This window comes from Poromitra crassiceps, assembly GCF_964638095.1.
Source record: "Poromitra crassiceps genome assembly, chromosome: 1".
Lineage (NCBI taxonomy): Eukaryota > Metazoa > Chordata > Actinopteri > Beryciformes > Melamphaidae > Poromitra > Poromitra crassiceps.
The window spans coordinates 84128495-84154679 of NC_139623.1; the positions used below are offsets into that span (position 1 = coordinate 84128495).

The following is a 26185-nucleotide window of genomic DNA, read 5'->3' on the forward strand; positions in this document are numbered from 1 at the left end:
CTTGCAGGAGCCTGGTGTTGGGGTTGTTAGGCTGATTGGGTGCACCTGGGCCTGATGTACTCATTGGGCTCAGAAGACCTTCAGACCATTCAGTCTCTCACCCTCCTCACCGATGCAACTTTTGTTCTGTTCAATGTAGTTTGTGTTTTCTAGTTATTTTCCCGTAGTTTTAGTTAATAAATGATTGTTTTAACTTTTACTTTGGTGTATGACTACCCTCACTGAATGCACCAGGCCCAGGTGCGCCCAATCAGCCTAACGACCACAACACACCAGACTCCTGCAAGACAGGGCCAGGAGAGTTGGAGGGTTGTCACACTTTTAGATGTTGTATTACAGTGTGTATGAAAAGTATGGCCAAAATAGTCCTACAGTCTGTTATTGTGTTACTTATGATTGGAATTCTAGTGAAAATAAATGATTAACCTTTTTGCTGGGTACTCCCTGGAACCCCCTCAAGGACCCCTGGGGGTCCCCGGACCGCAATTTGAGAACCACTGACCTACAGTGTCTAAAGATAGCATTTGAACATAACAAAGCAATATATCTTTGGTTTGGTATCCAGTGTTGTAGGCAAACACATCACCTATATGGTATTGTATACAGAAGCATACAGTCTGCGCCTAACCATATTATGCAATGAGCAGTCTGTCACATTTAACACAAAATAAATATTGTATTTACAATTTCAGTGCGGCTAGCAACTTTAAATTATTACAACTCAGAAGTGGTCTCGTATATGTTCAACAAAGTCACTATACTGCAGATGTGCAGCTAATTATAAGATTGATCTAAGCTGTGTAAAAACCACTATGTTTAAAGCACTGAGTCTAATAATAATTGTGTTTTTGTTAATTTTTTTATAGAATATATAATGCTGTCTCATCTCTCTTTTCATAAATCTGCTGCTAGACCATGGTCATGAATACATGGTATCCTCATATCTCACCTAAGTCGTCACTATCTTCTTCTTGAGCAGCATGGATGAAGTGCAGCAGACCTACACCACCATTGCATTAGGGCATGTATGTGACCACGTCCATTTGTTGGGGGGGGGGGTATTTTTTTGTAGGAAAATACAACATTTAAAAGATAAATTGAAAAAAAAACACATTAGAAATGCATTGATACAATAGGAAAGAAGACACTGCACAAATGTATCACAGTCTGAACTAGGTGTACATACAGTACTTTGTATACAGTGCACACATTATATAAAAGAGACTTCAGCATACCTAAAGCAAGTAAACAGTCTGTTTGAAAGTCCTGCCAGGTGTTGTTGCGTGCCAAAAGCTTCCTGGCGCCAAAACAGTAGATGAATTCAGTAGGTGAATTTGACCTTTTTATCTAACTCTTATCTTAATAGTAGTTGAAGTGTTCTCTTTGGGGGGGGAGTTGCTGAGCCTTCCCTTGAGTGTGATGGTACAGTGTGCCACACAGGTTTGGAAGCATGTTTTTTGACCGCACTGTTTTGCCGGTGCTGGCAGGTGTTAGACCAGCGATCCGGCTTGGTTCTGCGCAGGCACCATGATGGGCACCCCTCCCATGCGGGCGATGTTGGAGGCCGTGACCACAGAGGTGGGCAGCGGCGGCAGGTAGGGGGCTGGCCGAGGCTGGGCCTGGGGCAGCTGGGTGGAGCGCTCCGTCCTGGGCAGGGGGCTCCCGTCGCGGGGCAGGGTGGCGTTGCTGTTGTAGCCGTAGTGGGTGGGCGTGGAGGCTCCGTGCTGGCGGGGTGGGCGATAGCTGCCCGTGGCGGTGATGATGGAGGCGGTGTCGGTGGCGGAGGGCGGGCGCTGCGGGTACTGCTGCAGGTGGTGGTGGTTGTCATCGTGGTGTGGGCTGGAGCCGATGGAGGACAGGGTGCCATTCTTGGAGATGATGTCTGAGCCCATGCCGCTCTTGGCCCATGACACTCGCTTGGGAGCCTGGGCGTCCTCCCTGCAGGTGGAGGGGAGAGACGCTCAGTTTATGTATGTGTATGTTGTCCGTAACATGCACACACTCTGTTATAAATGCAGGTGTGCTGTCCATAAAACTCACCATGCCTTGATACCTCCATAACACCAGTAAGCTTGTTGGTTCTCTATTCACCTTATTCACCACGCCCACTTTTTCTCTCTTCCGCGTTCAACGCAAACGTATTTGTTCTTCCGGTTCAGCCCTAGTTGCCTTCTGTGGCTAATATTAGCCGCTAGTTAGTTATGTTATATGGCAGTAAAATGCCACTGAATGATCAAATTCGATTGATATAACTTTTAACCATTTCGAGTAACACTGTTTCCATACGGATCACCAGCGTTAGTTTGTTGTTTATAACGTGGCTATATTCATAACGTTTCTATCTCGGATGTGTTATTTCGAATCGCACATAGGTTACGGCTGGCGCAACCTATGTGGGTTTCAGGACGAAACAGCCTCGACTCCACTAACGTCATCTTTAGAGCACAATATTCCTGGAATGCAAGTTTAACTAAACAGTTACATGTCCTCTGCATTCTACTTAAAATTAAGATATTACGGGTTGTTTTATTTTGTATGTTACATACATATTGGCCAAGATATGTTAGTTTATGGGGGAGTAATTTTGCCACTTTAGGAGGGGAGTGTGCGCGGCCATTTTGCCTGCGGGGTTTTTGGCAAGTCAAAACGGAAATACTATTACGAAATGACGTAATGCGGAAGCGTCCATGTGTGGGCAAAGAATAAGGTGAATAGAAATTAAATTAGAATAACGCTTGGTTCACGCCATAGACATTTCAGAAGCAGCGCTGAAGCAGCGCTTCACAGAAGCTCTGAGCAGGAGCCATTCACACTTGTCACTCTGTTTTGTCCACTCCTCGCTCTGTTTTGCCCGGCGCTGCCCTTCCCCCGCTCACAACTTGCATTGACTTCATGCCTGGCCATACCAGAAGCTAAAACTATTGCTGCAGCATGCGTGCAGCGTCCCTTCAGCATGGCGTGGTGTGTGGCTGGTCTGATCGGTCTTGCCTGTTAACAAGAACACTGAAATGAAACTGCCTCTGCGCTGCGTTGCTTCAGCGTAGCTTCGGCGTATGGTGTGTTCGGGCTGTAACCCAGTGGTTTTCAAAGTGGCAGCGGCGCTAGGGGTACCTCAGCAAATTAATGGAAAATGCTTAAAAAATGCAAATACTATTTCTATGTGGAGGGAAAGGATTCAATTATATTTGTTAATACAGTACTACAATATAATAAAATAAAAATAATATAACTTTTATCTTCCTAATTGCCTGCCAGTCAAAACTTCATCACATTCATTGTCATTGTTGACCTGCTAACGGTTTGCAACACAATGTTGCTGTTGCTGTGCTCCAGAAATTAGCCCTTGGTTGTGGGTAATAGTAAGGAACAATGTTTATAATGGAAAACAGAAATATTGATGAAGAAATTAGAACGGTTTTGAGATGCACATGTAATTATTAGGCTGTTACATTAATACAAGTAAGGAAATATATTTGGAAGTTGTATGGATGCGATTTTTGACATTTGCAATAGTATTGTCAATGGGTCTTTAAGTAACGACTTGGTACGTGTTACACTATATCGATTTACATGTTGAGAGATTCAAGATTCAAGGCCAGGCATTGTATGGTTGACAAGTATAGGTGAATAAAAGTGTTGCATGTGTGTGTGTGTTGTGTGTGTGTGTGTGTGTGTGTGTGTGTGTGTGTGTGTGTGTGTGTGTGTGTGTGTGTGTGTGTGTGTGTGTGTGTGTGTGATGATGTTGCCAGAGTCTGTCATGCTATGTTGATGCTATCCAGGAGCAACATAAAGCTAATGTAAGCTATTATACGACCAAACTCTTTACACAATGCACCCAGTTATTTGCAATTATGAAAACCACTCAATAGGAAAATATAAGTGGCTAATAACCATTTAACCTGACTACTTTCTTTGGGTGGAATTCATAATATTCTTTCTGCATAGATTTTCTGCTGTAAAACAGCAAAACTGCAGGTGATACAACTTTTTTGGATGAAAGGATCTAAACAATGTGCGCATATTCATATATCCCCCCCCCCCCCCATTTTATTTATCCTGGTTGCTGCTCAGCCTCTGCCGATCTGGGGAGAGCCGAAGCTGGCTCCATGCTTCCTCCGAGACATGGGCAGTAGCCAGCTGCTTCTTTTCACCTGACAGGGGAAGCTTCACCGGTAGGACATAGCACGTGAGAGGGTCACACTATTCCAACCAGTTCCCCTCCGTCCGACCAGGCGCCCCGAACGACCAGAGGAGGCACCACTTCAGCGACCAGGATATTGCATGTTTTGGTGAGGGGTTCCTATATGAAGGAAACCCCCAGGGGCCACGGGGAGAACATGCAAATATGCATGCAAACATGCGGATGGGCACGCACTCCTTCAGCGCTCACAGCGTCCCAGGTGGGAATCGAACCCAGGACCTTCTAGCTGTGAGGCGACAGCGCTACCACTGTGCCACCGTGGCCCCCAGGGGGGCAGGATTATTTAACTATGCATGACAAAAAAGTATTTAGTACATTCTTTGGTGTAAACACACACCTTACTAAATGAGTTACTTACTCCAGGCAGAGAGTGGATCTGGAGCCTTCAATCAGAGGAAATTCAACTGCGAGTTTAGGATTATAAGGTTCTGTCTGAGTGGAATTCCTTTTTTTTTTTTCAATCCCCCCCCCCCCGATTTTTTATCCCATTTCTATCCCCCATTAGTGCTAATTTATTTATTTATCCTGGTTGCTACTCCACCCTCTGCCGATCTGGGGAGAGCCGAAACTGGCTCCACGCTTCCTCCGAGACATGGGCAGTTAGCCAGCCGCTTCTTTTCACCTGACAGGGGAAGCTTCACCGGTAGGACATAGCACGTGGGAGGATCACGCTATTCCAACCAGTTCCCCTCCATCTGAACAGGCGCCCTTAACGACCAGAGGAGGAACCACATTAGCAACCAGGATATTGCATGTTTTTGGTGAAGGGGGTTCCTATATGAAGGAAACCCCCGGGAGGCACGGGGAGAACATGCAAACTCCACACAGAAAGTGGAATTCCTAATCAGAAAAGATTCTACATGTAACGGCTTTCAAGCAGGTAAGTGACATGAACTCACTTGATGTCGTTGGCCAGCTCGTCCTCGCCGTCTCGCCTCCTCTTCACCAGGAAGAACACGAGGATGGAGGCAAGGAAGAGGAAGCCGAGCACTGAGCCCACCGAGGCGCCGACTATCACCCCCACTTTACTGGCTACAGGACCGCGGGAGAAACACACACATTACACATCGCCACTCAACCAAAGCATATCGCCCTAATGCGTACTGTATGCATTATGTGTGGCGCAAATACCCTAAAAAAATCCAGATATATTATTGCCTGAATATTCCAAGATATGATCCAAATATGATGATATTCATAATGCATACTCTCCGATCATGAGAGTCACAGATTTAATGTTCGGAACATTCCAACTCCAGAATAGAGTTGGAGTGCTAGATTCTGGAGTTCATGTCATACCAGATACAGTACTATGCAAAAAAACATATCATATTCAGAAAGTATCTAGTCATAAACAAATTTGAACTTTGATATTTTCAGACGCACATGACACAAGGTCATATTTGGAACATCCTAGTATAATATATCCTCACAATGTATAGTGAGTGCATATTTGACAATATATGGCGCATATCAACAAAACTCAGAATATGCATCAGAAATGACTCTGGGAGACCATAATATTTCTGGATTCTCGCCCTTTTCGCTCAGTGAAAGTTACCATTAATATATATATATATATATATATATATATATATATATATACTGTATATATATATATATATATACTGTATATATACATATATATATATCCCAGTGCTTGTGGCTCTGTGTGCTACGTACAGCTGATGATCTCCAGGTTGATGTAGCAGGTCTCTGAACCGGCAGTGTTGCTGGCTGTGCACACATACTTCCCCGACATGTTACTGTTCAGGTTGCTCAACTTCAGAGTGCCCACCTTCTCATCTAAAAGATACACATAGGGAGGGGTATGTCAGCCAATGCAACTACAAACACAATGTACTCTGACTTGGACTGCATACGTTGTGTACTGTACATTCAATGGGTTTCTTTGACACCTTTGTCTTTGTGTCTCCGGTTACAGTGGAAACAGCATGCAGAGGAGCTGAGCAGTATCTTTGTTCACAGTGAAATGTGTTCATTGAGGTGAAGTGGCCATGGCTCATGACTTTCATATGGTCACTTAGAAACACTGAGCCTGCTTTGCTTTGATGCTTACTAGACTACACTACTTATGCTCATTTCTACACTGATGAAACACTACAGTGGACTGACTACATTCAAGATAAGTCCATTTGTTGCTTTTTGTATTAAGCTCGCCATTTACAATAGAAGATGAAAATAGCATCTATTACCAGGCCATTTTTGCCTGGGTCCAGACCTTCACTGAGTTGGCTGCTTCTGCTTTGGCATCGTGACATGCAACAGCGATTTTCTCGATTGAAAAAACGATGAGTCCAATGAGCGCAGAGGGGGACTGATGATTAGCCAATCAGCGGCAATAAACAGCGCCACGGGCGGGACTAACGCCACTGTCAAGTGCACCGGACCTAATAACAATAGCTACTGCCATAGACGAGATAGACGCTGCTAGCGAGGCGTTTTTTAAATCGAATATGTGTACCAATTACCGGCACTCTGAAATCCTAACTACTCTGCTTTCAAGGCCTTCTTATAATGTCTATATGTTTATATTTTGCCCTACCTGAATGTGAGCAACTGCAGCATTACTCAATTTCCCCCTCGGGGATCAATAAAGTATTTCAGATTCTGATTATTCAAAGAGGAGACTTTTTTTTGCAATCTCCCCACTGCATTATATTCAGGGAGATATGTTGGTCTCTAGTGATTGGTTCAAGATTCAAGATTCAAGATTTTTTATTGTCACTCCATGGTACAAGTATCACGTGTGAAATTCTTGTGCTGTGGACTCCGTTTACAACATAGTGCAAATAGTACAAATATAACAAATATAACAGGGCATATGGGTGCAAAAACAACAAGAGACACAACAAGCATAAGGCAGTATAGTGATAAGACAAGTCAGAGACAGTGGCATATTCACTGCACATAGGTGCACGTGTCGGGTGCATACTTTAGACGTGCTTAAACATTTTAAATTCTGCGTATTTGACATACAGGTGCAAATAACATATTCCTTATTAAACATACAATTAAACTCGGCATTTTAAATTCGGCGTATTTGACATACAGGTGCAAATAGCATATTCCTTATTAAACATACAATTAAACGTTAGACATACGTAATGGTAGCAGCTACAGTACGGTACAGTGCGGCTACTACACTATTTGTGTATGTTAAGGAGTCTCGTGGCCTGCGGGAAGAAACTGTTCCTCAAGTGATTTGTGCGTGCTTTCGGAACCCTGTATCTTCTCCCTGAGGGTAGCAGGGAGAACAGGCTGTTGTGGGGATGGTTTGTGTCTTTGATGATCTTCAGGGACCTCCTGAGGCACCGCTGTTTATACAGTTCATGCAGATCTGGCAACTCACATTCTGTTACGTGCTGTGCCGCGCGTCTCACTCTCCGTAGCGCCCTGCGGTCCATGGTGGTACAGTTCCCGTAGCAGGTGGTGAAGCCGCCAGTCAGCAGGCTTTCAATGGTGCCTCTGTAGAAGTCCCTGAGGATTTCTTTCCTTAGCCCAAATTTCTTCAGGCGCTTGAGTCCGTGTATTCGCTGGTTCGCTGGTTGTTTGACAGCATGCAGGAATTCGTTTTTAGTAGCTTAGATTCATCCCTCTCCTACGCACCTGTCTCCAGAATTAGATGTGCGAAGAGTTCTTCAGTTCTATTACAGAACACTGTCATATAGGAAAGTTGCCATGCTCTTGTAATAACTGTCCATTCCACTCCACTGTAATTTGCTAATTCTAAAACCAATAAGTAGGCTTCCAGAAACGTGACTGATGGTAAAATAAGGAGAAGCGCAGAAACAAACAGAAGGAAGGGTTTCGGGGACAATGAAATTACAAATCTGCTTTCAGGCTCGTTCTGTGTTTTAATCTAGTCAGATTTGCTTCTGTGTCCACAGCAGTCCCTAAATCTCAAAATCTAAACAAATATGAAACCATGGCACAAATAGAGGAATATTACAAGCTTGCTACTGTATTTACAAGCTGAGAGCTCAGCGAGTATGATATGAAATGCTGAATATAACAACATGTGGAGCAAATGTTAACGATTACTTGAAATGTACACATTTGCATACATTTCTCAAGGGAGACACTGTGGCCTTCCTTCAATCATGGCCACCTACTGTAATCATACCTCAATATCTAATTGACTCTTTCAGTATTCAACTCTCCACCGTGACACTTTAGTATTTCATTGAAGTATGTATGAGAAGGTATGGATATGCTGTGCGTAGGTGCATGTATTTCTACACATCTTTGTGTGTGTGCAGATGTGTGTCTGAGAGCGAATATGTTCACATCCACACATCCATTGATTGGGACTGATGTTTGAATCTGTGCTTTTGGTGGGGGAGTTATTTTATTGTCACACTGATCGGTCCTTTTATTTCTTATTGCTGATTGGATGTCTACACTGTTTTTGTACAAATAAAAATTGTATCACAAAAAACTCTCCATAGTGATAGCTGATGATGTGTGGAGAGTCTTCTGGCGCAAACTGGCTGATGTGCACCCCCCAGGTTGGTGCTACACATTGGTGGTGGATGAGTTGAATCCCCCCCCCCCACCCCCCCGCCCCACACACACACACACACACACACACACACACACACACACACACACACACACACACACACACACACACCGATACTGATATGTAAAGCGCTTTGGGAGCCTTGAAAAGCGCTCTACATAAATGCAATCCATTATTATTATTTATTATCATTATTACTTTTTGGATCAACTGCAGCAACACAAATACATCTATAAAATTCAGTTCAACTCACTGAGCATGGGCGAGAAGAAGACCTCAGAGCTGGGACTGGTTTTCCTCCACTTGTACAGAGGAATGGGCTTCCCAGCGCTGGACTTACAGCTCAGCGTCACATTGCCCTTCAACACCGGCTTCCCTGATAGAGTACACTTTGGGACAGCAGGAGGGACTGAGAGAGGTGAGGAGAGCAGAGCAGAGCAGAGGAGAGGAGAGGAGAGGAGAGGAGAGGAGAGGAGAGAAGAGGAGAGCAGAGGAGAGGTGAGCAGAGGAGAGGAGAGGAGAGGAGAAGAGAGAGAAGGGAGAAGAGGAGAGCAGAGGAGAGCAGAGCAGAGCAGAGGAGGGAGAGGAGAGGAGAGGAGAGGAGAGGAGAGGAGAAGAGAGAGAAGGGAGAAGAGGAGAGCAGAGGAGAGGAGAGGTGAGGAGAGGAGAGGAGAGGAGAGAGAAGAGAGAAGAGGAGAGCAGAGGAGAGGAGAGGTGAGCAGAGGAGAGGAGAGGAGAAGATAGAGAAGGGAGAAGAGGAGAGCAGAGGAGAGGAGAGGAGAGAGAGAAGGGAGAAGAGGATAGGGCCATGAAAGTTACTGAGTGTTGCTATAGTACCAGGGAAGTGATAGTAGTGGATTGTAATTTCTTTTCGAGTACAAACTGTATGTTACCCTTGACATTGAGACGGAGCTCGGCACTGAGGGCCAACTCTCCAGGGATGATGACCTGGGAGATGTAGCGTCCGGAGTCGGCCTCCTGGGTGTTGTTGATGTACAGCGACAAGTCGGTGGAGGGCATGGCCGCCGTGAAGCCCACGCGCCCCTGGAACTGAGGGCTGCCCACGCTGGTCTGCTCTTTGGTGTAGTGGATGACCTGCACATAAAAAAAAAGAAGACTGGGGTCAATGTAACATACATGGAAAATTAGCTATAGAGCAAAACAGTTTCAACATGATTGATTTTACCCAGTTAGGTTCTTCGCCAGTTCATGTTGTCCATGATGGAACAGATTTGGAAAATATTTCAATTTTTTTACAAAAACATTACTGAACTAGAGACCATCTTGCAATGGGATCACACCAGCCATGATGCCCGTGAGTTCAAACAAATGTGGGCCAGGGGCGTGAAGTGGGGTGGGGGGGACTACACATCTGGAAGGTTTTGTGGCTGCATCTTGCACAGTTTTGATGCTATCACACTAATATAATTTGTCCATAGACAGCCAGACAAACAGCCAGACAGACAGACAGACAGAGACAGACAGACAGACAGACAAACAGCCAGACAGACAGACAGAGACAGACAGACAAACAGACAAACAGACAAACAGACAGCCAGACAGACAGACAGAGACAGACAGACAAACAGACAAACAGACAGACAGACAGCCAGACAAACAGACAGACAGCCAGCCAGACAGACAGACATATGAACACCTGGCAAAATAGTGATTTCACATGATTTTCAAATGAGTGGTTAGTTTGTCACAGTAGCCGATCCTGCAAATCTGTAACATCCACCTCAAGCTCCCGTCTTCAGCCAATGACTGTGGGATCTACTGTAGGTTTGGCTTCAGCTAGCAGCCATTTCTTTTTTGTAATCATCGTTCTGCCTACAAAGTACAGCGAGGCAGAGTGAAAGACTGGATGATTGTCTGGCCGTAAGAAAAAACCTCACTTCAACCTCACAATCAACTGTGTTGTTTCCAGCTCTCTGAGACTTCCATCTGTACAGCCCAATAATCTGAACTAAGCAGACACACACGCTAGACTATGGCTACGTCCCAAGATAACATGTTTACTCATAGTGACCTGGGGGGAAAAAGAAAGAAAGAAAAGATATGGACAATAGAGGATTGAAGAGGGTGTTGTCCAGTTGGGCTTGTTGTGTCGGCCTCCTCTGCGTCATTTAATTTGTTTGACCGCAACAGCGATGTTATAAATAGCCTGAAAACACATCTACGTAGCTTTAACCTTAATTTGAAGAGAAAAAAGCCTGACTGGCACTGATGTATTTAAGCAGTTTCATTTTCTAAGGGTTTCCAAAGGAAAGGCTTTGCCAGATTAACCGTATAAGAACATGCAAACATCCCTCATAACTGTAATCCCAGATATTATAGGCACAGATGGTAAAGTGAAACGATTTTGCTGCAGCGACCAGGACTCCTTCATTCGGCTTCCCACCTGCAGACACGGCCAATTGTGCCTGTATGGACGTCCGACCAAGAACGGGGGGGGGGGGGGGGGGGGGGGTCGACCCTAAGAACGGGGGGGTCGAACCTGCGACCCTCATGTTGGTAGGCAGGGAATCTACCGCTGCACTACCCGGACACCCACAGCAGCAATGATTACAATAGTGCAACTTTTACTTTATTAATTACCATATGTACTGCTGACTTTCAGCATGCCATGACAAAGTTTCCTAGCATGCAGTTAAGTGTCTAACTCACACATGGGCAAAATACGGCCCGCGGGCCCGGCGCCCCCTGTGTGGCCCGCGATGGAATTGCTTCTTTTGTTCTTCTTTGCTTCTTTCTTTTTTACAGTGCACCTGAACGCAACATGCAAGATACCTGCTGAATAAGTGTCCAAATGCTCATGTCATTCTGCCCAATACTCCACTTCTGTTATAGCATTTCAGTCTGGAATATGGAATATCTTTCAATAATCTCTCATGTGTAAGAAATTACTGTTCTACTTTGAGGTAGAAATTTAAATAATTAACTCGTTGGTTTTGGATTTATTTAGCCTCAAGAGTGCATTTTTGTTCGTGTGACCTTCAACACAGGCTTTGAGAATTCCGGCCACTTACTGATACTTATGCTTAAATTAACCCCCTCATATTCTGGTTTATTTCAAGAAAAACATTTTGGCTAGTGGAAATTCTAATTGGCTGGTAACTTTAAAATCTAGCAGCCATATCAGGTGGTCAAAAAAGTTAATTTCAAGCGATGGTGACATATATAGGAGTGAGTGAGAAAAGGATCAAATAATGGTGGTTAAGACTGAATAATGACAACAAAATGAAAAATAGCCCACCCCTGGTCTAACTAGTTCCTCTGTTGTTTATCCCCCTCTGATTTTGAGCATTTCCCATGTTCTTAAATGATTCGTTTTATAAGTCCATGAAGGCTTCTAATATGGTACAAGCCAGATTTTCTGGTACCATTACCATATGCGTGCTGTTAGAAACAAAGTTCCAGAGGATGGTATTGGAGTTGATGTTGCTGCCTGGTTTCGGGGTGTACGAGGCCTTCAGCACCACCATCTGACCCTTGATCACATCCATGCTCGTTTGGGGCATCTGGATCTTGGCCCATATGCCTGGAGAGAGGGAGATAGAGAGGACGGGAGGGAGACAGAGAGAGAGAAAGGGAGGGAGGGAGAGAGAGAGAGATAGAGAGAGAGAGGGAGTTGTCAGTGTGAGCCTACTGGGCACTGGAAGAACCACAGACCAACCTTTGGTCCACACACCATCGCTAATCATGAATATGTTAGACGAAACTAGCCGTTACTTTTTAACTTTTACATGACACAACTGTAAACATGTTTTGAATGCTGCTTGCATCTGTACAGATCCAGCTGTGGCTGTCAACAAAACCAAACGTTAAATATGTCATCTAAAAATGCCTCGTCATGATCTCAGCCTACGTTCACACAGTTACTGTACTCGCCACAGGAGCTACACATGAGCTGCAGAGAGGACTCACAATCACAATCAGCTTTATTGGCCAAGTATGTAGAAAACACAGGAAAAAGAACAGGTATGCATGCAAGCTAAAACAAACAAACAAGGACAGTGATCAATTATATACATAATATGTGTGATGTAGAGTGACCGTTATAAATATGTATATAAGACGGGGGGGGGGGATTGTACTTAGACTGTACTTAGATTACAGTCTAAGTAATGTAAACCACACTGGATTGTAAACAAGGCTTCAAGTCAGATATTGCACAGTTGTTTATTGATCTATATACAGTAAGCAAAGATTTGAGACAGTAATTGCACAGTTAGAGTTATTGAGTCACAGCTTTGGGACAGTTATTACATGGTTATTACACAGTTATTGCAGTTAAGACGTTTCAGCTTAGAGTTGTGTGTGTGTGTGTGTGTGTGTGTGTGTGTGTGTGTGTGTGTGTGTGTGTGTGTGTGTGTGTGTGTGTGTGTGTGTGTCGGGGGGGGGATTATGTGCATGAAGTAGGTGCAACAGGTAAAGTGATTCAAGGTGTGATTCAAGTGTACAGTGAAGTGAAGAGGTTTGACATAGAGGGTGACACAGGAGTGGTTTTTCACTCTGGTCCCATCCCACTCCCACAAAAATATTCCCTCCCATCCCAATCCCGGGCCAGAGTAAAAAAACAAATCAGGTCGCGTCCCGCTAAAATGACTCCTATCCCATCCCGCTCCCATTTTTTTCTTTTATTTTTTAGTCTTTAGGGCAATGCAATGATTTTGATTTGATGTTCTCCCCATCCCTTTTACATTACTTTGTGTTCTACTGCAGTTGTAATTCACACCATTTGGCCATATTTATATATACAAAATGATATTGTTGTCATGATTCATGCTCCCACCCGCTCCCATTGACTTTTTTCCCCGTCCCATCCCAATCCTGTGATTAATAGTGAAATGACTCCCAATCCCATGGGAATCCCACAGGACTTCCGAACAAATGTCAGCCTCTAGTTTGATATGCCATAACCTTACTCAATATTGTTTGGACATCCATTATCCATCCACCCTTTTGTACTTATCATTGAAGCTCTTACATGGAAACACGGGTCAAAGGTAAGTCCAAGATAAGAGTAAAAACTTAAAAAGATATAGAAAATGGCAAGAAAAATTACATTTGTGAGAATGTATTTGGAGAATGTTGATAAATACCTCACCCTTTATTGCTTCAACGCCCCAAAGTCCATTTAGTCGCACGTTCAACAAATCAGATAATAAAAAAACATAAAACATAAGAAAAGCTGCTATCCATGCATGCAAGCACATGTGGAGGCAATATCTTCATCATTTTAAGCATCTTCCTCAGAGATGGCAATCTAAAATAAGAAAAACTCCAGTCTCTATTAAGCTACTCTAGGAACTCAGTCTGTCAACTCAAAGAATGTAAATCCACTCGTACACAGACACACATCTATAAAGGATTTCTATATCCGCTACAGCTTTCAATCTTTTTTTTTTTCATGTGTAAGGCTCTATTGAGCTAAAGGAATGATATGGGACTGATTGTGGTGTTGAGATGAGAGGGTAAACAAATGCTGGGATCTAATTTGATCCTTAAAGGTGCAGTGTGTGTAATAATGCTAAGGGTGTGCCTGTGTGAAATACTGTATCTGTGGCGATGCTACTGGTGCAGACTAGTTGAACTGGTGTGGAGTACACATAGGGTTATTTGGAGCCAGAAGCAGCTACATGTAGCGTGAGACCAGGGGGTTCCCACAGCGCCGCCTGCTATTGGTTCCGTGATTGGCGAGCCGCACGATGGTGACCTGTCATCATGCCCCAAAACAAAGTCTGCTTCATCGTCTATTTTACTCTAAGTGGGACCATCATTTACAAAATGAACACCATGCTGTGTTGAAGAAGACTTGAAACTAGCGATTGAGAAGCATAAACGCATTAGGAAAGTGTTTACTGAAGTCATAAATCAAGTGAGAAGTAGGCTCATTTTCCCATTGACTTCCATACAAATGGACTTGCTGGACATTAGAAATACAGTGCACTCCTCTTATAGTGATCACCTTGGGACGGGTCAAATTGATCACTATAAGTGGATGATCATTATAACCGTTTTTTTCCCCTTTTTCTTTATGTAGATGACCAGAATTGCCATTTGTATGTTTATTACATGAATACAGTACATATAAGGTAATGAAACTGACAGCTTCATTATTTAGCCTACTGAATGTTATTGACTTTAAAAATCCACACAGTAAGTTAGGCCTCCAGCTGTTTCAAACACAGGGGTCTCGCGTAGACAGAGATGCCACCATTTCTCCACAGACTGACAGGCAGACAGAGATGCTGTGATCTCTCCATATAAAGACAGACATGCACCAAGTATCGCTGCTGTATCTCCTTAGCTCATTTTTGGCACTTTCTAAGTAAAAAATAATACAATTACTGTAGTAAAAAAAAAAATCCATTGTTCTCCTGTTTGACAAGGCCCAAAATGATCACTGTAAGCGGAGTATTGATCTATATAAGCAAATTATTTAAACAGTTTGTAGGAATGATTCGGGACAAAGCTTTTTGATCAGTATATGCGGTTGATCACTATAACCGTGATCACGATAAGCAGATTTCACTGTAATGCAGGTTTAAGGCGCTTCCGCATTGGCTTAATCTTTCGGTGCCAGAGGTTTACCCTTGCTCAAAGCTTAGAAATCCTTCTCTAAGTTGTCTGCTTCTATTTATCTCCATCTCCTCCTTTCTGATTGCTATTGATTTAATAAGGGAAATAAATATGAGATCATGGCTTTCACCTGGATTCACCTCATCAGAGTACTTCATCAATAGTGGATGAATCCAGTATACCATGATACCTTAATGGGGTGTCTATTATGGATGAATAGGGAGGAACACTATACTGAGAGGCTCATAGGCAGAGTGAGATGTAATGTGTCTTCATGGCCAGGGAGGGGAAGCAGAGAGCCAAAACACAGTCACTGATAGCAAACATTAAAGGCACATTTTCTGACTACACAAGAAGAAATGTTATTGCCGATTTACTGAGATTCATTCATTCCAACAGCAGTCTGTGTTACAGACACACTTAACTGAAACAGAGTTGAATAGCTGTGTGCTTTGTGTGTGCTCACTATATTGAAAGATTTTGACATTGTCTCAAAAGAATTTCCCCCTTTTGTCAGTGTGTGAGGGTGACTGTTGTTGTGAGTCAATAGAAAGCCTACATCTCCACAATAAGACTTCAGCATTCTGGAAAGAGAGAGAGAGAAAGAGTGAACGAGGGGGTAAGCCAGGGAGGTGACACACACACACACACACACACACACACACACACACACACACACACACACACACACACACACACGTTTTCATATTTTCTTTATCCCTCTTTCTTACCCATGCCTCTCTCCTCACAGTCTCTCCTCTCCCTCTCTCACATCTAACTGTTCCTCCTCTCCCGTGGGGAGGCTCTCTCAACCCAAGGTGTGCCAGAGTCATTTTTGAGCATTCTTAGATGACTGCCAGCTGTGTGTGTGTGTGTTTGTGCATGTGAACCTCTCCACACTGCATGTGAATCCTAACGCAAAAGATTGAAATCTGCTAATATCATCCACTCCATACATACAAACACGCTTCATCCACTCCACCACAATTCAAAAGATATCGTAAAGCTGCACGTGCACACTGATTTTTATGCAAACATAGAGATTTTCTCTATTCATAGGGCTGGGCATTCAATATTATCGTTTATCATCTTTCAGTGGTTTCATGATGATATGGTGATTTTGGGATATCGTCAGGACACAAAATTCTGCTGTCTAAATTGATGATAACAAGCACATTTTAAACAAACAAAACACATTTTTGAATATTTCTATTTTATTTGACTTCACACCTAACATTACCATTCAGTTCAACTGGATTTAACGAGATTCTGCATACATGAGCCATATCGTGATAAATACAGAAAAACTATTGATTTCAACCATATCGCGCAGCCCTACCTATTTGCCCCTGTTACATCAGTCTCATTCCAGAAAATTCTTCAAACGTGTTGTTTGGCTTTGGAAGCAAATGGAAATGATCATCCCGCTGGCAAGTTTTTCCATTGTTTTAAGAAAAGATACAATGAGCAGTCATGCCACTAAAGTCATTCAACTGTGAAAGGATAGAGACAGTCAAAGGTGAAGAAAGAAAGATTTAAGGAGAGAAATGAAATTGAGCAGCAGTGCAAGAAGGACAGGTTTTGAAAAGGACAGGTTCATTGAGTCAGTCGATCTCTCCACCTATAAGAAGATTTGAATGACTTCTTGTAGAGGTGCTGAGTGATGGATGGATGGATGGATCAGTGATGAGTAGAGAGATGACAGAAAGAGGCTTAAACATAAATGCATTGAGTCACACAGAGTGACTACTTAATGATTACAGTAAGCCTGCAACAGACTCCACCGGGAAGCTACTGTGGTCTTCTTGTGGGTGGTGGATGAAAGATTAAAAAATAGGGATAGAGATAAATAAGAAGCTATACGACGGATCAGCTGATCAGCATTTTGGTAAACAAACAGTGTCACTGAGGGGAAAGAAACATGAGTATGCGCAGAGTGCAGAGTACAAGCAGCAGAGAGGAGCGGAACGGAAGTCGACGCCATGACAGTCACCGCACCGAAAAAATGATATTTTAGAGCCACAATATTGTATAAATATCAACGATATCAAAGCTGGTGGGCTTTATGGAAAGAGCATGACTTGAACAAGGTTGACCGCTCTATCAAACTAGTCTTTCGGTGACATTTTATTGCCACACAACTAACGTTAGCTCACAGTTAACGCAGGAGAACGGGAGCTAATGGGAGTGCTACATGGAGGGAAAGACATAAGACCCCGCAGAGACACCCGGAAGTCAGGTGTTTGTTGTTGTCGTGACGTCGCGCTGATTCCTCCTCGTATAGACGGTTTTAACTTGACAACAAAAACATTCTAAATTGAACCCCCGCTCACTTCCTGTTGGAGTGTTTGCTATGGACATAAAAGAAAAAAAACATTCAAGTGCAGGACTGACCATTCCGTGAAAACCGTCTATACAGCTGAGCGGCGAAAACAAAAGTAACGATGTCGAGTGAATATTTCTGCAGTTTGCCGAATGCTGAGAAAAAGGAAGTGCTGTGGGGTTGCGCTCTGGTGAAAACCGTCTATAGGAACTTTTGAGACTTTAATACACAGAAATCATGTCAATTAATGTCTTTTTTGTGTCGGTTTTGATTGATGACTACATTACTTGTGCGCAGAGTACGGATGAACGATGACATCGGCACGTCATCGGTATCGGTCGATAAAGGCATTTCTACCGATGTGACAGGGCGATAAAACAACGCTTTAACTATGCCCAAATGCTCGATGCTTGACTGAAGTGAATGCTTGACTTTTGTCTCAGGGGGAGCATCATCCAAGCCTGTTTAAGTAGGATGAATTACAGTTTTGTTTGATAGAAAATGTTAGATAAACAAAAATATTGCATGTTTTACATAAGTAGTTATCTTATTTTGTCCAGGGATTGCAGGGAATGTGTACATTTTGAAAAAGAAAATGTGTTTGTCTCTGCATCTGCCAGTGGGCCATCACGATAAGTGATCTCTGAAATTAGGTGGGGAAAAATGCACGCATATATCAGTACCAGGCAGCATCGGCAATCGCCAATCGGCCAAAAGAGTTGGAAAATATCGGCATATCAGATATCGGCAAAGAAAATCCAATATTGTGCATCCCTATTGCCAAGTGCTGCTTTAAGAAGATTTCCTGACAGAAATCCCCCCACTCGATTCAGACAGGAGTACACCCCCACTACTGAGGAACAAAGATGAACAAATGTATTAAGAAATTGAAAATGGAGGGGTAGATGGAGAAGGGTACCAGCCTGGTACCCTTCTCCATCTACCCCTCCATTTTCAATTTCTTAATACCAGGAGGCCAGGAGCATCACATTCATAACATTCACTCTGCACCCTTCATTTGGTCAGCGAGGCTTAATCTCTGCCAGTGTGGCAGGTCTGAAATCCACTCTGCTGGCCTCATGCTGATTGGCTTTAAATATTCCATGGCGACTGATGGCAGGGCAAATGGGCCTGAGTTGGCTCGGTGTGAAGCGGGTGAAGGGAGGACTGCCGACTGGATGAAGCGGGTGAAGGGAGGACTGCCGACTGGATGGGGCTTTTGGGTCTCACTGGAGGTAATGGGGGAACCGTACTGTATAAAGAGATGTGATGCCACTGTGACCTGTGACCAAACCCAGTGGTTTGTTGACTCCCGTTTTGAAGCCTCCAGTTTGGCATTTTGGCCGCTGCCATCTTGGTTCTCATACAGCTCTTGGTTCTCATGCAGCTCGCACGAGACCAGGGGTTTCCCACAGAGCCGCCTGCTAGTAGTGTGTGATCGCGAGCTGAGCGATCACTGGACATGCGAACTGTCAATCATGCCCCAAACATACATACAAAACATGTTTATCCTCTATTTGACCCTAAACGGTTAAGTTGATCTAAAAATTCACCCCCCCCTACAGTTGTCATGAAAGAATGTCATGAAGCTATAGAGACCATTTTTCAAATCAAGCTGTAACCAGTGTTAGGCAAGTTACTTTCAAAATGTAATATACTACATATTACTAGTTACTTTCATTTGAAAGTAATAAGTTACTTTACAATATTACTTTCTGTGTAGAGTAACTCGTTACTTATTACACTTCTTTTGCATTACTTTTACCAAAACAACAGCAGCAGTAGAATGACATCGCTGTCCCGGAACATCCCGAAAAATAATTTCAACCACCTTGAAGTCAGTGTAAACAATCCAAAATTCTAAATGTTATTCTTTTCCTTTGTTATTGTCATCTATAGTGGTTATTTGCATAAAAACACATAGTTTGATTAGGAAATGATTGTATCTTTTTTAAATATGTGCTTTAATTTAATAAAATGTAACTCAATTTGTAACTTGAGTTACTTGACAAAGTAACTGGTATAATATTACTGAAATCCTATAAGTAATAAGTTATATTACTGAGTTACTGCTAAAAGTAATATATTACATGTAATATGTTACTTTTGTAATGAGTTACCCCCAACACTGGCTGTAACATGTTTATTCCTGCTGGGGAATGGGGACTCCCTTTTGGAGCCAGCCTCAAGTGGCCATTTGAGGAACTGCAGTTTTTGGTACCCCAGCACGGGCCTCAATGCGACCAAACAAAACTGCCCCCTCATTGAGAACATTAGTAACTCTGACTTACGGTGTTTCATACAGTGTGTAACATTGAAATGTGGATGTTTTTAGGGGAAGTGAGCCATTTCGGCTTAGAAGTTTGTTTTAAGGTGAGAATTAGATCTGGGGTAAAGGTTAGGTTTGGCCTGAGTTTAGGGATTAGGGTTAGGTTTGAAATGTCATTTCAACCTGTTATGGTCAGAGGGCACACTATCTCATGCCTGGTTCTGCCCTTCACTAACGGGATTCTTGGCCAAAATATTTGACTGGTACTCTAAGGCCTACAAAATAACCCTTCAGCCGGAGGTGGAACTCGCCATCTTCGGCTGCTTTGAATGTTCTCTGCTCCTCCCTACGGCTGTGCAACAGTCTCTGACACAGGGGACGACCGCCCGATTCTGAAGGAATGGTACCGTCCATTCTGAAGGAATGGAACTCACCCACTCCACCTTCCTTTCAGCTGTGGTTGACGGACATGGTCTCACTTATACGATTGGAGAGACAGGTTCCTGAGGACCAACTCACTTTTTCAACTATCTGGGACCCGTTTCTGGCCTATCTTGATGAGGTTAGGGGTTTCTCATAGACCCCTTAGAACATCTCTTACAAGCACATAAGCCGCGCGAGGGTAGCACCATGTAATATAATATATATGTATGTATGCCTTTTCTTTTCTTTTTGTATTTTTCCTGTGTCTGAGTTTGTTCAATTTTGTTCTTTGTGCTCTAAAAAAGACTGGAAAATAAAATATTGAACCCCACCCGCCTGGTCTAAACAGGGTCTAAGATGGCATTTCTGTGTGTATGCTAGCACAACAGCACCAGTGCTTTCCCAACAGTTGATGTGTGTGTGTGTGTGTGTGTGTGTGTGTGTGTGTGTGTGTGTGTGTGTGTGTGTGTGTGTGTGTGTGTGTGTGTGTGTGTGTGTGTGTTCACAAACCAACGTGGGCAAATCTCTTAATTACAGGAAACACTTCAGATTGAGCCTGTTTACTTCTCGAGGCCTCGGTGTAGATGCAGGCTTTGATGAGCACAACCTTTACAGGCATCTTTCATGCTAAAACCTGGGTGGAGCGGCTCGGTCACTTCCTCTGAGAGTGTTATCAAGCTGCTTTGAGTAAACTGACAGAGAGAGAGAGAGAGAGAGAGAGAGAGAAGCAGAGAAGCAGAGAGTGGTAGAGGGATAGACAGAGAGATATGGAAAATGAGCAGGAGGTGTCAAGGCTAAGCTGTTGTAAAGTTCGGCTCCAGCTCGTAAGTTCTCTAGAGGCTGGGTGGAGCGGACATGCCATGCTTTCTTATGGAGATAAACCACAGAACACTCCTGGGACGAGTGATCCAAAAAGCACTTGTAACTGGGGAACTGGCAGCGCCTCCTGCATCAAAGTGTGCGCTAATTATAAGTCAATAACAAAAACGTTAATATAAAGTGAGTACCTATTAGGAGTAGCCTACCTATTAGGAATCACTGTTAGATTTCAATGACATGCATTCATTTCAATGCATTCCATGTTGTTAGTCAGTAGACAACTGTCTATATTTGACAATTTGACGTTTTCCCATGTGACAAAGTTGAAAATACCAGGGGGAAAAATTATAATTTTATAAACTCCCCCGAAAAAACCTATGAAAAAACACAAAACTATTAACAGAAAATCAGTACAGGGTGTGCTCGGAGCCATTTTAACTATAGCGTTCTATCTAAGTGAGAATCAACAAGAAATCTTAGTCAACTTCAGACAACGAATGTCTGAATGATTCCTAGCATACACACTACTGCTTTTGTTACGCAAAAGTAATGTCACAGATTTGTTTACACAGCTGTTGTTTAGCTTGCCTAGCTTGTTAGCTAGCAAATGATGCAAATTCATATATTTGAGAAGCTGGATATCAAATGTCATTAACTCATTGAGTGCCAGCCACTTTTGGAGAACGGACGCTCCCAGTGCCAGAGTTTCAGAGCGTTTTCAGTGATTTCTCGAGGCCCACAGAATATTGTGTGATATTACTATGTAAACACCGAACACGCACAAAGAACGATGAGACTCTCTTCTATCATCTGCAAAAAAGTTTATTGATACCATTTTCTGTTCTTTAGTTATGAGCCGGAGAAGATAGGTTGTTTTGAGCAAAAAGACACGTTTCAAATTAGAAGCTGAGTTATTCCGCCTTTTGTGAAATGAAGCATTTCAAGCACATTCACTGAGTCTGAAGCTAATATTTTCTGATGTAGTGACGTGGTGTAGTTGTGTGGTGCCCTGCGTGCCCCACCCCCCTCCCCCCCCTCAGCTGCAAACTCCTCCCCACACTAACACACAGCCTAACACGCACCCAGTCTATTTTCGGAGCGCTCCGTTTTTGTGCGCCAGCTCCCAGCGCGACACGGAAATGCCAAACCGGACTGCAGGGAAAGGTTTGGCCCTTCGGCGTCGGGTGCTGCCTTTCTGGCGGCTAATCGTGTGGAGAAACTATGCAGACAGACAGACAGAGGCAGAGGGGCTCAGTTGTGGGCGCGGATTGACTGCTGTTCGCAGCCAACGTCAGCTCCAGACAGAGCAATCTATATGGCTCTGGCTGCAGCATGAGCGGTTTCTCTTTCATCACGGGGCTTTTTCCTGCTGTTTTCCAGACCTTTCTCTAATCTGGAGAGCACTGTCGCCACCTAATGAGTCCGTAAAATAGGTTATACACCTTCAATAGCTACAATATTTGTACAGGAGATGCCTGAGGCTTTGATCCACGTCCCACCGTCAAAAAACGCAATTGACGAACATACTCGTCCTTGGCACTCTACGTTAGTATCTGAATTGACGAACATACTCGTCCTTGGCACTCAATGAGTTAATATCAGAGGCGATTCTAGAGTCTGATTGGGCCCCAGGCAGAAAATCCAATTGGGCCCTTCTGACCACCCTTAGTTCTCCTTATGTTCATCACAACACCTAGGCCTATTAAATAGCTATTCAGATATCAATCAAAATATAGAATGTGAAAAAAAAGAATCTTCACACATTTAGCCTATATTAACTCATTCACTGCCAATATCTGACTGGCATTTTTGGCACAGGCCAAGTATTTCCATAATGTTTGGTCATCTTTCAAGACCCACAGTAAATTCTGTACTAGGACTACAGTGATGTCCAATACCTCGAAATGAAGATCTAAGTCTCTACTTTCACCCCCAAAAAGAAAGTTAGCTTTTAGCATGTTCTGTACTCTACTTATAACCCTTTTTATACACCCCATGTTCACCAAAAAAGCCTGTCTGGGAAGAGAAAAGGGAGAAAAAAGCATTTTTGTAAAAGGGCACAATCTCAGGCATAACTCACTCTCAATTCTTTTATTTTGAACTGTATTGACATCAGACATGTAAATATTATTCGTTAGGACACAAATGACAAAAAAAAAAAATATATATATATATATATATATATATACACACATGAAGTGCTTTTTTTTTACATTCAACAATACAGTTTACTCGGTGTGAGTGTGCAGACAGACAGACAGACAGACAGACAGACAGACACACCGACAGACAGACAGACAGACAGACAGACACACACACACACACACACACACACACACACACACACACACACACACACACACACACACACACACGATCCCCCTTTTAGATTTCTAACCCAACATAGGATAAGCAATAACCACGCCCTGTGGCGCTGGGATTGGCCAGGAGCAACACTGGAGGGCGAGCAGCCCAGCGATTTCATGAACCAACTGAAGAGCTCTTGAGAAGGACAGCGGGCTGCTGTGAGTGCCTTCTGCCCGCTGCTGCCTAGCTGTTCCTGTGTTTATTTTGATTTGTTCTGGTACACCGTCCTCGTCCATGTCTCCCTGTCATATCTATGATCGTTCCCGTTTTCCCCTCGGCTATTCAACACGTCCTCACCGCCCTCGCAAACTGATCGATCATTTCCTCATTCCTCCGATGATCAAACACATCTCTTGATTACTTTCTCCCGTTTTCTCCTGGCTGGCACAGAGGAAGGCGACTCCAGCTCGGCGTTTCAATTGCGTTTCTCCTGTCTGCACAAGGAAGCGTTACCCGTTCTCTGCTTTTCCTCATGCTCAATTTCAAAACAACAGCTGCGGTATGTGTTTGATCGCGTGCTGTCGGCTACCCTTTGAAGGCAGGGACCTGTGTCTGTGTGACAGGCTGGGCAAGTGTTTGCTGCAGGCGCTGCACCAATAAAAACAAAAACACGTCAAACACGTCCTTGGCGGGGAAGGCCATTGCTGATAACACGTCAAAGACGTCATTGGCGGTGAATGAGTTAACAGCAAATCATGAAATGTAATACGTTCATTTAACATGGTAAAATAAATAAATCATCTGTGGTGGAATTTTCTGTAAATTAAGGATAAGAGATTGTAGATATATATGATAAATATTTATGTTATTTTATTGCTCATGAGCAAGGCCAATGTCAGCACATGAACAGTGTCTGGCAAAAGGCAAAGAATCAACTTTCTATTTCTATCTTAATACTAAAATAGCTGATGTGCAAAGTCAGATAAGACTTGTTTGTCCTAATGTCATTATTATATTATTATGTCAAGGCTCAAACCCACAGAAGACAAGAGTTCTATTCAGACATGATACAATCTTTGATACTTGGGGAACATCTTGAAGGTTCTTCGTCATAAGGATTGTCTGGACAAAGGAAATGTTACAGACTGGGCTCTTAGAGAGACATGCTTTCACTGCAACACATTGGTTCCCATGAGACACACAGAGAGAGAGAGTATAACTCATATTAAGGAAATATTTCCTTAATATTATTTCCTGTAGTCTTTGAGGCCATTTATACCTGGCGTTAACATGCGTTTTCTGTGATCAGATTGCAATCAGATTGTGTTTTATCACCTGAAATGCCAGGTGTAAACACCCCCAAAACGCATTGAAGAAGGATTGCAATCTGATCGGCCAAACCACCTCCGGAAGTGGTCAGGGATGCATTGTGTACAAATTGAACACAAGTGTAAATGCAATGTGTCCTCTCAATCTGGATACAGCAACTTTATGCGGATTGAGAGGACAACCATTTCTGCAATCAGATTGCAATCAGATTGCAGAAAACGCATGTTAACGCCAATATTGGCTGAAGAATGACAACAACAACAACAAATAATAATCAAGATCAAATTAAATTAAAATAGCATCCTAGTACTACACATAATAATCCCTGTAATTCTACATAAACAGAGAGGAATCCAGGTGGAGCTGCACATTACAAGCACGCACGCGCCGCGCACGCACACGCACGCACGCACGCACACACACACACACACACACACACACACACACACACACACACACACACACACTCTTAAATACTTTTATTTGGATCCAAAAGTACGACAAATATGAGAGACAAATATGAGAGATCCAAAAATTTTGGAAGAATATGATAGAACCAGACACTGGATGCATGTGCTTGTTTGTAGGCACATGAAAAATAGTGTAGCGCAATGGTCTTGTATATCCATAATACATCAAATCAAATCAAAGCTTATAATGGATGCAAGCAGACATATGTAAACATGTTCAGCACTCAATGGTATACAAAGCATTGTCTTCTCCAGATGTAAGGCGGCCAGTGCCTATAGTGGCTAACACACGCGCAGGGTGACACACGCGGACGGACGGACGGACAGACGGACACACGCACGCACGCACGCACGCACGCACGCACGCACGCACGCGCACACACACACACACACACACACACACACACACACACACACACACACACACACACACACACACACACACACACACACACCTATAGTGTACAAGTCATGTAACTATCATACATTTACATGCACACCAATATCCCAATTACTGGGAGTAATCAGCTTAAGGCGATATTTTGATTACAGCGTTTATGGTTCAAAGTAGCGTTCAAGTAACTCCACGCTTGTCACTCCACTGCACTGCACAAAGCTGTTTTGTTTGCAAATACAACATCCGGGTTACCCTGCCTGGTGCCTGACATGTCGCTTGAAAAAGCAGAGAGAGATCAGACTAGATCAGACTAGGCGTTTCAATGGAAAGATTGGTCAGAAATCTCGGGCCTCTATTTTGGTGGCAGTGGTCGGTGTGTCAGTAACGTAAAAAAAAGGCAGTGCAATTTGGGTGTCATGGATTACGGGGATTTGCACTGGCTTGGCATGTGCCAAAAGCTCTGAGCTATTTCCGTGGCTTTACCAAACGATGCACACATGAACAGGTATTCAA

General features: G+C 43.3%; 1 protein-coding gene across 1 annotated transcript in view; it reads right to left on the minus strand.

The window, feature by feature from the left end:
* Positions 1-1209: 1209 nt before the first annotated feature.
* esama (endothelial cell adhesion molecule a) overlaps positions 1210-26185 on the minus strand; it is a 101172-nt gene continuing 76196 nt past the window's right edge. Inside the window, exons 2-7 of the mRNA XM_083640566.1 lie at positions 12140-12291; positions 9641-9842; positions 9001-9156; positions 5885-6007; positions 5101-5233; positions 1210-1938 (exon numbers count right to left, since the gene is read on the minus strand). Of these exons, the coding sequence (XP_083496692.1) occupies positions 1491-1938; positions 5101-5233; positions 5885-6007; positions 9001-9156; positions 9641-9842; positions 12140-12291 (1214 nt within the window). The 3' untranslated portion in view covers positions 1210-1490. The remainder of the gene's footprint in view (positions 1939-5100; positions 5234-5884; positions 6008-9000; positions 9157-9640; positions 9843-12139; positions 12292-26185) is intronic.